Source organism: Phyllopteryx taeniolatus, chromosome 1 (genome assembly GCF_024500385.1).
Source record: "Phyllopteryx taeniolatus isolate TA_2022b chromosome 1, UOR_Ptae_1.2, whole genome shotgun sequence".
Classification (NCBI taxonomy): Eukaryota; Metazoa; Chordata; class Actinopteri; order Syngnathiformes; family Syngnathidae; genus Phyllopteryx; species Phyllopteryx taeniolatus.
In genome coordinates this window covers 14,725,235-14,738,287 of record NC_084502.1, presented here as the reverse complement: position 1 = coordinate 14,738,287, position 13,053 = coordinate 14,725,235, and the positions used below count along the sequence as shown (strand labels likewise).

Sequence of the window (13,053 nt, the reverse complement as noted above, 5' to 3'; positions counted from 1 at the left end):
AGCATCCTATTACAGTTTACTTATTTATTAAGACAATCCATCCATTTTCTGAGCCGCTCATCCTCACAAAGGTCCAATCCTTGTGTTAATTATTCAAGCAAGTTTGCCTTTAGACTCTGTTTGTGTCACAACGGTTCGGTTTATTGCTGTATCAGCGCACATGTTGAATTATCTGTCTCACTAAAATCGTATAAAACTGAAGAAATTGTCACGAGCAATGAAAACTGAAAAAGGTGTTACCACTTTGCAAAGAGACGCTACATTCGGCACTGGGTGTGCTTTTGTACTGCTGCCTGACTGCAGATATGCGCGACTACCCAAATACCGCGAGATTAGGCTCGTGTGTCATCGCGAGACCTCCGGCAAGCCTGACTCTCGCCTGCGTCCAGCTGGCAGCCTCCCGTTGACGGGTAAGTGCGGCTGAAATGCCAACGGGAAAATGCTCAATCATTTACACGAGCAGATGTCTCTCCGATTTGACTTCGTTTTTGGTTTTTTTTCGGTTTTTTAAAAAAAAATACATAGCTGAATGGACGTTCTTTAATCGACGACAGGCCGGTGTGCGAGACGCGACTCTATGCAGCGATTGCAGAACACCCACATATTAGGGGGTACATAAAAATACTTTAATTTGATTAGGCTAGATTGGATTTTAATGTGCGGCGCCTGCTTCGTTCTCATCATCGTCCTCATCATCATTGATCTCTCGCGGGCCAATTGATTAGGCACACGCGCCTGAAGCGACTGCAGCACAATGCAGCAGTCCCGCAATGAACCCCAATACCCTGAGCATCATGAAATTAATGTATCTTTTTTTTTTTTTTCAAGGTGCTTTTTAATGGTCTCTTTGGAGACTGCACTCAATTCTTTTGTATTGGTTTGAAGCTCTGCCACTCGGACATATTTATTTAAGTAGCGTATATGTTCAATATTGTATTTAATTATCATTCAGTAATAAAAGTTTAATAGTTGTCATGCAGTGAACATGCACTGCAAGGAAGTCGTATATTTTGGCTATAAGCAAGAGAGGGGCAAAAGCTCTCAGTGATAAAGTTTAGTGTACCACCATTGTGTAACCTATACAGCCACTATCAGTAATGTATTGTTTAATAAATATACCTGTGTATTGGACAGTTTCAATTAATACTGATAATTATTAACTTACATTATGTGCCTAATGTGCAGGTGTGCCTAATGTAATGTGAGTTTACAGTATAGGATTTTTGGTCAGGATTTTGGGGTGGCCCACGGCCATGTATCCCACTAAAATAGTTGCCACAGATGTGCAGCAGCAGGCTCCGCCCACCAGCATCAATTTGACTTTTACTTGAGTATTTATGTGAATACGGATCGATACTTTCACTCCGTTACAATGATCGACATGCCGTTTGCTACTTTTATTTATTCATTCTTGCGTGTGCGCGTCTATTTTTAGACTGCATCTACGACTTCCGCATAGGGTGCCCGTTGCTCCAATCAAACGGGATCACTAATGTCATCCATCCATCCATTTTCCGAACCGCTTCTCCTCATTAGGGTCGCGGGCGTGCTGGAAACTATCCCGGCTATCATCGGGCACATGATACACCCTGAACTGGTTGCCAGCCAATCACAGGGCACATACAAACAAACAACCATTCACACTCACATTCACACCTACGGTCAATTTAGAGTCTCCAATTAATGCATGTTTTTGGGATGCGGGAGGAAACCGGAGTGCCCGGAGAAAACCCACGCAGGCACGGGGAGAACATGCAAACTCCACACAGGCGGGGCCGGGGATTGAACCCCGGTCCTCAGAACTGTGAGGCTGACACTCTCACCAGTCGCCCACCGTGCCGCTCACTAATGTCATTTGACTCCAATTCACCCAGCAGACGACACAAGGCAGTCAGATGACCACGCACGTAGCCACTCCCATATATTATTATCATAATTTTTTTTAAATTTGATGTTCATGCGCTGATTTAAAAAAAAATAAAATCAGAAGTGACTCACAAGTTACTCTTTACTTGAGTACTTTCTTACTCTTACTCAAGTAAATATTTTGATGACTACTTTTTACTTTTACTTGGCTCATATTATTCTAAAGTAACAGTACTATTACTTGAGGACAATATTTGGCTACTCTACCCACCTCTGTTTGTACCAGCCAGTAGCTTAAAAAGTGGTTATTTGGCACCACATGAAAATAAAAAAATGCAGCATTGTGAGTGATTTCTCCACCGGGCTGCTGGAACCTTACAGCGCCTTACAGGTCAGCTGCCTTCTGAAGTGTGAAACACTTTTACTGGCTTTCCTTCTGAGGTGGCTTAGCCGTGTAACGGAGTAATAATGTTCAGAGTATTTTTTTTAAGAGCCACAGTGTCCTCACCACGTTTTCTTGTGTGGTCTAGACATTTCTAAATGTGTGGTTCACTGTTTGTTTTGCTTTTCCGTCGTACTTGCTGAAGTGGTCTTTAACAGTTCCTCGTGTCATAGTTCTGTTGCAGTTGAGGAGTGAAGCCGGCGGTCGTCATGGGCAACATCTTTGGAAACCTGTTGAAGAGCCTGATAGGGAAAAAGGAGATGAGGATCCTCATGGTGGGGCTGGATGCCGCTGGGAAAACCACCATCCTTTATAAGCTGAAGCTCGGCGAGATCGTCACCACCATTCCCACAATCGGTGTGTAAGGCAAGAACCACTGAAGAAAAACAATCTATGACTGAATCCAGCTTGTGAGACTATTTGATCATTTCCTCTTGTTCAGGCTTCAACGTTGAGACAGTGGAGTACAAGAACATCAGCTTCACTGTGTGGGACGTTGGCGGCCAGGACAAGATTCGTCCCTTGTGGAGGCACTACTTCCAAAACACTCAGGGTGAGCCAGATTTAGTCTGCCACTTTGGTTCTCCACTGCTGCTGCTGTGTACACACTGCGTCACGTCTGACTAATATTTGGCATACATGAGGTCATTACAGCTGAACGCAGCCCACAAATGTATTAGTCACAACTGACAATAAATGCAATTCAGCAAAGATGAATATTTTGTGCCTAATGTCCCTGTAAAGACACCACAGTTAGCAAACTGATTCAAAAACATCATGTAAAATGAGGCTTCAACATCGTGAAAAATCAAGCTTAACACAGCAGGGCTACAGTATTAACCCAATTAGCTTGACAGCTACCCCAGCTCAGTAATTGCAACACACACTTATTGAAAGTGCTCCTAAAAACAGCACAAAAAGCTCAGTAAGATCATAAGATCATATATATAAGTATTCAGACCCCCTTGAATTTTCACTCTGTTATATTGCAGCCATTTGGTAAAATCATTTTATTTTATTTCCTCATTACTGTACACACAGCACCTCATATTGACAGAAAAAAACGGAATTATGGATTTTTTTGCATATTTATTTAAAAAGAAAGTATTCAGACCCTTTACTCAGTAGGTAGTGGAAGCACCCTTTTGAGCTAATACAGCCATGAGTCTTTTGGGGGATTTTCACACCTGGATTTGGGGATCCTCTGCCATTGCAGATCCTCTCCAGTTTTGTCAAGTTGGATGGTGAAAGTTGGTGGACAGTCATTTCCAGGTCTCTCCAGAGATGCTCAGTTGGGTTTAAGTCAGGGCTCTGGCCGGGCCATTCAAGAACAGTCACTGAGTTGTTCTGAAGCCACTCCTTTGTTATTTTAGCTGTGTGCGTAGGGTCATTGTCTTGTTGGAAGGTAAACCTTCGACCCAGTTTGAGGTCTTGGGCACTCTGGAGAAGGTTTTCGTCCAGGATGTCCCTGTACTTGGCCGCATTCATCTTTCCTTCGATTGCAACCAATCGTCCTGTCCCTGCAGCTGAAAAACACGCCCACAGCATGATGCTGCCAGCACCATGCTTCACTGTTGGGACTGTATTGGAAAGTGCCTGGTTTTCTTCACACATTCCACATAGAATTAAGGCCAAAAAGTTCTATCTTGGTCTCATCAGACCAAAGAATCTTATTTCTCACCGTCTTGGAGTCCTTCAGGTGTTTATTTAGCAAACTGCATGCGGGCTTTCATGTGTCTTGCACTGAGGAGAGGCTTCCGTCGAGCCACTCTGCCATAAAGCCCAGACTGGTGGAGGGTTGCAGTGATGGTTGACCTTTTAGAACTTTTTCCCATCTCCCGACTGCATCTCTGGAGCTCAGCCACAATGATCTTTGGGTTCTTCTTTACCTCTCTCACCAAGGCTCTTTGCCCCCGATTGCTCAGTTTGGCCGGACGGGCAGCTCGAGGAAGGGTTCTGATTGTCCCAAACCTCATCCATTACAGGATTACGGAGCCCACTGTGCTCTTAGGAACCTTAAGTGCAGCAGAATTTTTTTTTGTAACCTTGGCCAGATCTGTGCCTTGCCACAATTCTGTCTCTCAGCTCTTCAGGCAGTTCCTTTGACCTCATGATTCTCATTTGCTCTGACATGCACTGTGAGCTGCAAGCTCTTATATAGACAAGGGTGTGGCTTTCCTAATCAATATAATCAAACACAGCTGGACTCCAATGAAGGTGTACAACCATTTCAAGGATGATCAGAAGAATTTGACAGCACCCGAGTTAAATATGAGTGTCACAGCAAAGGGTCTGAATACTTATGGCTGTGTGATATTTCAGTTTTTCTTTTTTAATAAATCTGCAAAAATGTCAACAACTCCGTATTTTTTTGACAACATGGGGTGCTTCGTGTATATTAATGAGGAAGAAAAATGAATTTTAGCAAATGGCTGCAATATAACAGAGTGAAAAATTTAAGGGGGTCTGAATAGTTTCCGTACCCACTGTATATATGTATGTGTATTTATATATCTATATATGTATTAAACAGTACTCAAGGAAATTAAAAGGCAATATTATTTTATAATTTGGTCTGAAAATAATATTATTAATTAATTCTCCCTTGCAAAGACAATCGCATACTTTCTTTTTTAAATTAGATTTTTTTTTTCGGTAATATTTGTTGACACAAGACAACAAGCATTTATTGTTTTTACCCATTAACAGTGGTTGGAAATGCTTGTTACTTTCCAAAGTTCCCGTTCATTTGCTAAAGATTTTCTGACGACCACAAAAATCTGAACAAATCAGAGGTCAACCAGCATCTTGGAATGCATCATGTTCAACATTCCACTGTTCCTTAGTGTTGCTTTAATGAGATTGCGCTCCTGTCCTCTCTCCGCAGGCTTAATCTTTGTGGTGGACAGCAACGACCGTGAGCGTGTGAATGAAGCGCGAGAGGAACTCATGAGGATGCTGGCTGAGGACGAGCTGCGGGATGCTGTTCTTCTTGTCTTCGCAAACAAGCAGGTACACACTTTGCGTGTCTCTTCGTCTGTACCCGATTGCCCATTACATCACGGAATGAAATGGCTGACGTCCTGTTGCGATTTATTTAAATGTTTTTCTTATTTCCAGGACCTTCCCAACGCCATGAACGCAGCGGAGATCACAGACAAGCTGGGTTTGCACTCCCTGCGCCACCGCAACTGGTACATTCAGGCCACCTGCGCCACCAGCGGCGACGGCCTCTATGAGGGCCTGGACTGGCTGGCCAATCAGCTGAAGAACAAAAAGTGAAGGGCGTGGTCTGGAGAGCGGGGAAGTGCCAGCTCCAGGTAGTACTTCTTTTGGATGCATTGAGTTTACATGGAGAGGCAGTGCTGAGAAGCTTCTTCCCGGTACGCCCCAAAATCTTTTACTTGATTACTTATTTGTTTGGATCTGCAGTGAGAGTTGTTAATCATGTGCAAACCAATATGACCTAAATCTTTTGCTTTTTACACACTGTATACATAATTGGGATGTACAATGTGAATTATATACAATATTAATGAAATTACACATATTTTCCCTCCTTTATGATTTTGTTATGGTATTAACTTGTGCTGGAGGAGTGATGTAACCGAAATGTATTTGATGTAAATGATAAGAAATGTCACATTACCATGGTGGGACTAGCCAAATTGTTAAAAACACTATGGTCATATATTCATCCTTATTTGTCCAAAACCAATGCGGTGCATCAGAGTTAAGTGCATATTTCACATTAACTAATTTTAAATATCTATTTTGATGCATTTAATTCACCTCATAACACACTGGATAATTTTAAAGAGGTAACATTTTATCAGTGTTTATTTATTCTGAAGCAGATTTTGTTGACGTGTTGTTGTATAATACAGTATATCACGTATTTGAAAGAAGAAGACCTCAAACGAATATAGTATATTACTGCTTCCCATGCTGCATGTGAATATGGACAATATAAGCTCGTGGGTTTTACGAGAGCCATAACTCGCTGCCGACTGATGTAAATAAAGACGTGCTTGGTCCACTTCCCGTGCTTGATCAGGGTTCTATTCATGTGTTTGGTGTCGGTGAGGTGTGGTCGCTGTACTGATTGATGCAGGAGCCAGCGCCCGGCATCTCACACTACATGCCGCTATTTGCTGGCGTAGCCACCAATGGACATTGAATGTTTACTTTTCAGCGCCGTTGTAAAAGCAGCTGCGTTATAGCTGTCAAAGCATTGAGCCCTAATTGGCCTAACAATATGTGTTTCTTTTGTATGACTTGTGGTACCATCTAGCAGCAAAAAAAAAAAAAAAAAAAAATTCACACTATTATAATATATGTATGTTCAAATGTTCAACATCTTCTAATATGCAACTGCATTCTTTTGTATGTTGTTATTTATGAAAAGCATATCAAGGTATTTGTGGTCAAAATTAAACATTTTGTTGATGCGCCTGTTGAAGCCAGATGGTGAGCCAGCATCATTACTGAGTATGTGCGCGTGCAAGCGTGCGTGCGTGTGCGTGTGTGTATGAGACGAGCATTGTTGATATGGCCATACATTGCCCTGATTGAGTTCTACTTAACAAGCAAGTTTGTCCACTTTGACTTTCTTTTAACAACACATTTTGTCATGATCATCAGATTTTACATAGATTATATAAAACAATACATACACGAATTATAAAGAATGACAGCGTAAAGTGTTTTCATAATTTCAATACTTCTGCCTCCTCAGCGCCTGATCATTAAAGGGAATTGACATGTCTTAATCTCACCTATCAGTCACTGTTGTTAATTTGGATAGTTTTGCACCACAATGTTTCAATCAGAAGATTTACCACCAAAACAATTTCAATATCCCTCTACTTTTCTCGCATGGTTTTGCGTATTAAAGTTTGTGACACGACAGTATCTTTTGAGTTGGTGTATAAAATCTGTATGATGTTGCCCATGGTCCAAATTTGTTACATCACAACTCCAGCAGGTCGGAACAATTAATTGTCATATATTCAACAAAATATGTCTGACTTTTTAATTGTACGGTTTGTGGAAAACCTGAAGGCATCTGCAATTCTCCCTGCAGAAGATGAAAAGTATGAACAAAAAACAAAAACAAAAATGCAAGGACTGACGTCGGAACAGGGAGACCAGCTTTGTTCTAGTCAAATCAGGTCCAGTTGATTTACAGTATATAGCCCTTAATCACAAAACAAAGGGCTTCACAAGACCACATTTCACAAAGATGACCAGGGTGCAATGGATCGCGATTGGCCAACATTAATCACATGATGTGATTCTATACAATGTCAGTTTAAACAACAAGAGGTACCTTTCAAATGAAATTAAGCACCGCAGGTAGATGAGGGAAGTGGTCCTCCTCAGGTCCCGCTTCGGTTCAACAATGCAGAATCCTCCACAGCAACATCCTCCCTTTGCTCACAACCATTTAGGCCTCTCTCTGAGCAGGAGAAGGGGAGGGGAGAAGGGAAGCAGTAGTAAAACAGGCCAAAATCCAGATGTCAGGGGGTGACGCAGGGCAAGAGACTAATCGTAGACTAAGTGTGGTTTAACCAACATAAGGAAACACTAGATCAGTAATGTATAAAGATGCTGAGGAATGCAATACTGTACTGTATTTTATGAGTAAGTAGCAGAACCTTAAAATCATATCACAGGTGGACCAAGAGCCAGTGCAATATGGGCGGTATAGTGGTATACGATGGAACTTTGTAGTCCTAGTCAAGAGTCTGACTGCAGCATTTTGAACTCTCCTCTATAATTTAGTCCAAAGGTGTTTGATAGGGTTGAGGTTACTTTTGACCATGTAGCAAATGCCGAACAGCAAATAAACAAGAAAAACCCTACAGAAGACAAATTATTCTCAAGTACTAAGTACTATTGGGGGGTCCGTTACCCTTGCCCCTCCCTTGGGGACTGGTCGGGGTGCTTTGGTTGGGATGGTGGACCGCCCTGGGTCCTAGGGAGTGGGTGGCGCCCCCCTGGCTGGGTCCCCCACGGGATGGGCTCGCTGGCTTGGCGCCCCTTGCGGCTTCCATAGACATGCTATAGAATGTAATTGCTTTTGCTGGGACCACTAATAATAACACAGGATACGATGTCAACTCACAGGCTCTTACAGGCGTTCAGACACTATAAAAATCATCAGTAGCACTGCCTTGCTCATTTCCCACATCCTGTCATCCCCTGCCCTTTTTTGTCCTCTCCTCGTCCTATTGGTTAATTGTTCCATGTCCTCACCGGGTGACCTCACCTGTCCACAAATAAGAACATGATCTGACTCAAATAGTTAGACTATCCAACTTTTGTTATGCTGTGGTTCAAACCCCTATTCCCCTTGTCTGTTCTGTCCTTCCGTCTGTCCATTTTCTGTCCGGCTGCATTTTCAACAAACATCAGAATGATTAAAAGAAAAAAAAAAACTAATAAGCAGAGGAAGTATTTCAAACTCCCCTGTTGCACAGCAAAACTATTCAGATGCACCATTCTGCATGGCCAAGCACCTGAACGGGACAGGTTAAGAAACAAAAACAAAAACAAAAAAAACCACTTCACCAATATTGTATTGTTTTGCATACATTGTAGAAAATATTTACCCAGAATGGGACATGCAAGAAGGAGCAGGTCGATTGCTTTTCCTTTTAGCCCTGTCCAACTGTCATTAAGCGGAGTTTGGCACAACATAGCGCCACTCCATAGAGTCTCATCAGAGGTCTGTGTGTGTGGGAGAGTACCACTGTGTCTCCAGGGGTGTGACAGCAGTATGTGAGTCAGAGCTGCTCCCAGGGCCACCAACTCTTCGGCCCCCTGCAGGACAACTACAATAGTCGCCCCAGGGCAGATGCCATAGCTGGGATTCCCACCCGTAACCGGGACGCCTTCGCCCAGGGCACAGACACACTGGCAGCAGCCCCCCAATCAATTCATCAATCTTTGAAGGGAGACATAACTGCAAAAGGCCACAGCAGTCACCCCCACAGTTCGTCTTGGAAGGGGCCACCGGGGTGACTGGCTGACACCACGGCTCAAAGCGCAGAAAATCATAAAAGGACGTCAAAGTCAAACACACAGCTAATTAGCATATTTTGTGCGAGAATAGTTGATTTCTGCTGTCTTCAAATAGCAAACTGACAATGATTTTCTGTCTTTTTGTTGTTGTTGGTTTTTGCATTTTCTGCATCTCATTAAGTTGTGTTGCTTTGCATACATTGTGGGTATCATCACTTTAATGTGTCTGTCAGGGGATTGTAGCAAATGAATGGGGTTACAACAGATGTCCTTGTAGGTGCAGCTCGAGAGGTCATCCTGAAGCTCTTCAGACTCTGTCTCCTCCTGCTGGAGAAGAGAAACTTTGACTTCTTTTGCAAAGATAATATTACTGTGCTCTTTATTGAAGCCAATTCAGGAGCCCATATTTACGTTTTTACGAAACTCATCGGCCGTCGGTCGTCACGTACGTTCTCAAACATGTCTGCGCCCGTTATGTCTCATTCACTCGATAATAGTGTATATCTTTGATTGTGCTTGAACAAGAGCGCCTTCACTTTGTTCTTCAGTAAGTGCAAAGCTTGCTGTACTGATCTGTACTGACTTTTTGCCTTCAAAAGTCATGGTTTGCTATGCCAGTGTGTAGATTTTGACAAAGATCGATCAACCATCTCCAGAATATTTATGACTTCTGTTGATGTTGATAATAAACCTATTGTTACAGTAATACCTCTCTTTGCAAAACTCATTATCGGTCATGGGTGTGTGTTCCGGTTGTAGTTTTCCACCTGTCTCGTACACACCTGCTCCTGAAAGCATCTTCCCCACCTGTGCCTCGTTCCCCCTAATCACCCCTTACATTTAACCTCGTGTCTCATTCTTTCTAGTCGCCAGTTTGTTGTACCTTGTCATCGCGTTCCAGCATTCCTTGTTTCCATGTCAAAGACTCACAGTAAGACTAGACCCTGTTCCGATTATCGACCTCGCCTTTTTGCCTGTAATGTTATATCATAGCTTTGTTTCTAAATACATTATTACATACACATATATATACATTATGGAATACAGTTAACTTACAAGATAGGTGGGAGGCAGATTATACAATACCGCTGATGTCTTTTTTCGCAAATTTGATTTCTTGTGTTTATAATATTAAAATTTGTTTATTGCAAATTCAGTGTTTAAGCAAAATTTAAGTTTGTTGTCAATGATAAACTTTAACGCTACATTTCTGCAGAAAAGGGAAACATGCACATCACAGTGATTTTTCATTAAATATTGAGTTTGGCCGGTGGCGTTGTCCCAATGTTTTATTTTGGCCCACTGTGAATTTGACTTTGACACCCCTGCTCTACATGAATGACTGCACCTCATCGCACTCGGCTGTCAAACTCCTGAAGTTTCCAGACAACACCACAGTCATCGGGCTCATCAAAGACGGTGACGAGTTTGCGTATCAACAAGAAGTGGAACAGCTGGAGCTGTGGTGCACCCGACACAACCTGGCGTTGAACACGCTCAAGACTGTAGAGATGATCGTGGACTCCAGCTCCATCCTCAAAAAGGCCCAGCAGAGGATGTACTTCCTGAGGCTTCTGAGGAAGCACGGCCTGCTATAGGCGCTGCTGAGACCGTTGTACAGAGCAGTAATCGAATCAGTCCTGTGTTCTTTCAACACAGTCTGGTTTGGTGCTGCTATAAAAAAGGACAAACTCCAACTGCAACGGACAATCAAAACTGCTGAAAAGATTGTCTGCGGCCCCCTACCCACCCTTGAGGACTCGCACACTGCCAGAACTAAGACAAGAGCATGCAAAATCCTCTTGAACACTCTACATCCTGGTCACCACCTCTTCCAGCTCCTTCCCTCTGGTAGGCACTATCTAACAATGCTAACTAAAACTAGCAGACATTCCAACAGCTTCTTCCCTCTTGCCATTAACTTCTTCAACAGTTAACTTACAATTCCATTGCAACATGCTGCCAATTTTGTCTTGAGATTGTTGTCACATCTCTGTCGGGCCAATTCTAGATTATTCGTGCACTCACTGAAGTAGTCTCTCCACTCTGTACTACTTGCATATCTGTTGTTGACCAATACTTGCCACTCATGTGCTTGAGAAGTATCTGCACCATTTGCACAATTGACACGGTTCCAGATTATTGCATTACTAGTCACTTTAAACTGCATACATTTCTTGAAGTCTCTGCGCCATTTGCACAATGGTCACTGTACCAGACTATTGTTGTATTAGTCATTTCAAACTGATCTAAATTGCTCGAGGATTCTGCATCATTTGCACAATTGTCACATTTTTGAAAAACATTTTTTTTAAATGTATCGGCATTACCACATTACTGGTAACATTTTAGTGCTCAGTGAATGTGTTTCTATGTTTTTACCAACTACCGGAGACTAATGCCTTCTGTGTTTTTCACATACTTGGCAAATAAAAATAAAATTCTGATTCTGATGAGTCGCCCCTCCCCCACTATATGAAAACTTGACCGCCTTTGTTCGCATCACTGGTTATCTGGAGCAATTGCGAGCCATTCAGTTATTATAGCTATGCCCATTTCTACCACGACAGTGAACAGTTAGCTAGCTAGCTATGCCTTCACACTGAAAATCCATCTTCCTAGGATTCCACAATTTACAGAACATCTCAATGTCATTATTGAACTTCCCAAGCAAAAAGGTCACGAGGGAGGAGCCCTGGAAGCCTGTTAGCTTGCGAGCTAGCTCGTGGATGGAAAACAGCTTGAAAATGCAGGGATGTGTAGACATAACAAAATTGCTAGACAAAGTAGCATCCATTTTTTAGCAGGGCGTGATTTCGCGCATTCAGCAAGCATGCCCACAGCATTTGAAAGCGACGATTGATGATTTTAATTTTTTTTTTTTCAATGAGTAATTGGCACCATTGTTAAGAACTCTTCTCTATGGTGTGTCAAATATATGATTTTAAAGACTTTTTTTCCCCCACTTTGCAAGGACTTTAAAAGTAGCAACAATGAGGGTTAGCTCAGCATGAGTCACAGTTTGTCAGTAAAAGTTACTCAAGTTCACCCATCAGTGAGTTGTTTCACTCACAGCGTCACATTGAGGAATCATGACTACTTTGAGGCTATTTTCACAAATAAAGCATGTTATGGGGTTGAGTAGTCACTTGGCCATGTGACAATGTGAGCATTGTGGCCGGCTGCTGCGTGCGCATCAAAGAAGTGATTAAGAAGCAGGCTGCAAGGGGGACAATACTGCTCTTTACAAGGGGAACAGAGTCGCCACTCACTGCACTGCAACAGTGCTTGGACAGGCGCAGGCTGGCGTGAGACACATCTGTGCATTAATGGGATGCATGGAGTTCATAGTGTTTACACTAATGCAAACAGGTTTTACTTTGCAATCTATTTGTTTTAAATATACACTGCACATCAGAACGCAGTCTAAAAAGGCACAGACAGACGTTTGACATTTTGCCCATGGCACAAAGACAGCTATTCGTACAATTATTTTACTCTTTACTGTATTTATTTTACACACGCTGCATTTTCAGTGACACTGCTGTCCTTGGAATCAATAAATGAAACAAACAAACAAAAAAAAGACGGACCGGGCTCTGATTGGTGGGAAAATCCATCCCCTGGCCAATCACATTGCCCCGTCTGGGAGGGAAGTTCCAGCTCAAAATAAAATGCCACTTGTTGGCTGTTTTCATCAACTCATTTGGCGCGTT

The 13,053-nt window shown here is 42.5% G+C and overlaps 1 protein-coding gene across 1 annotated transcript; it reads left to right on the top strand.

Annotated features, from left to right (window-relative positions):
• Positions 1 to 319: 319 nt before the first annotated feature.
• On the top strand, positions 320 to 6,774 carry arf3a (ADP-ribosylation factor 3a). Its single transcript, XM_061774406.1, has 5 exons — positions 320 to 410; positions 2,482 to 2,665; positions 2,751 to 2,861; positions 5,196 to 5,320; positions 5,429 to 6,774. The coding sequence occupies exons 2-5, from the start codon at positions 2,518 to 2,520 to the stop codon at positions 5,588 to 5,590; spliced, it is 546 nt and encodes a 181-aa protein (XP_061630390.1). The 5' UTR covers positions 320 to 410; positions 2,482 to 2,517; the 3' UTR covers positions 5,591 to 6,774.
• The last annotated feature ends 6,279 nt before the right edge of the window (positions 6,775 to 13,053 follow it).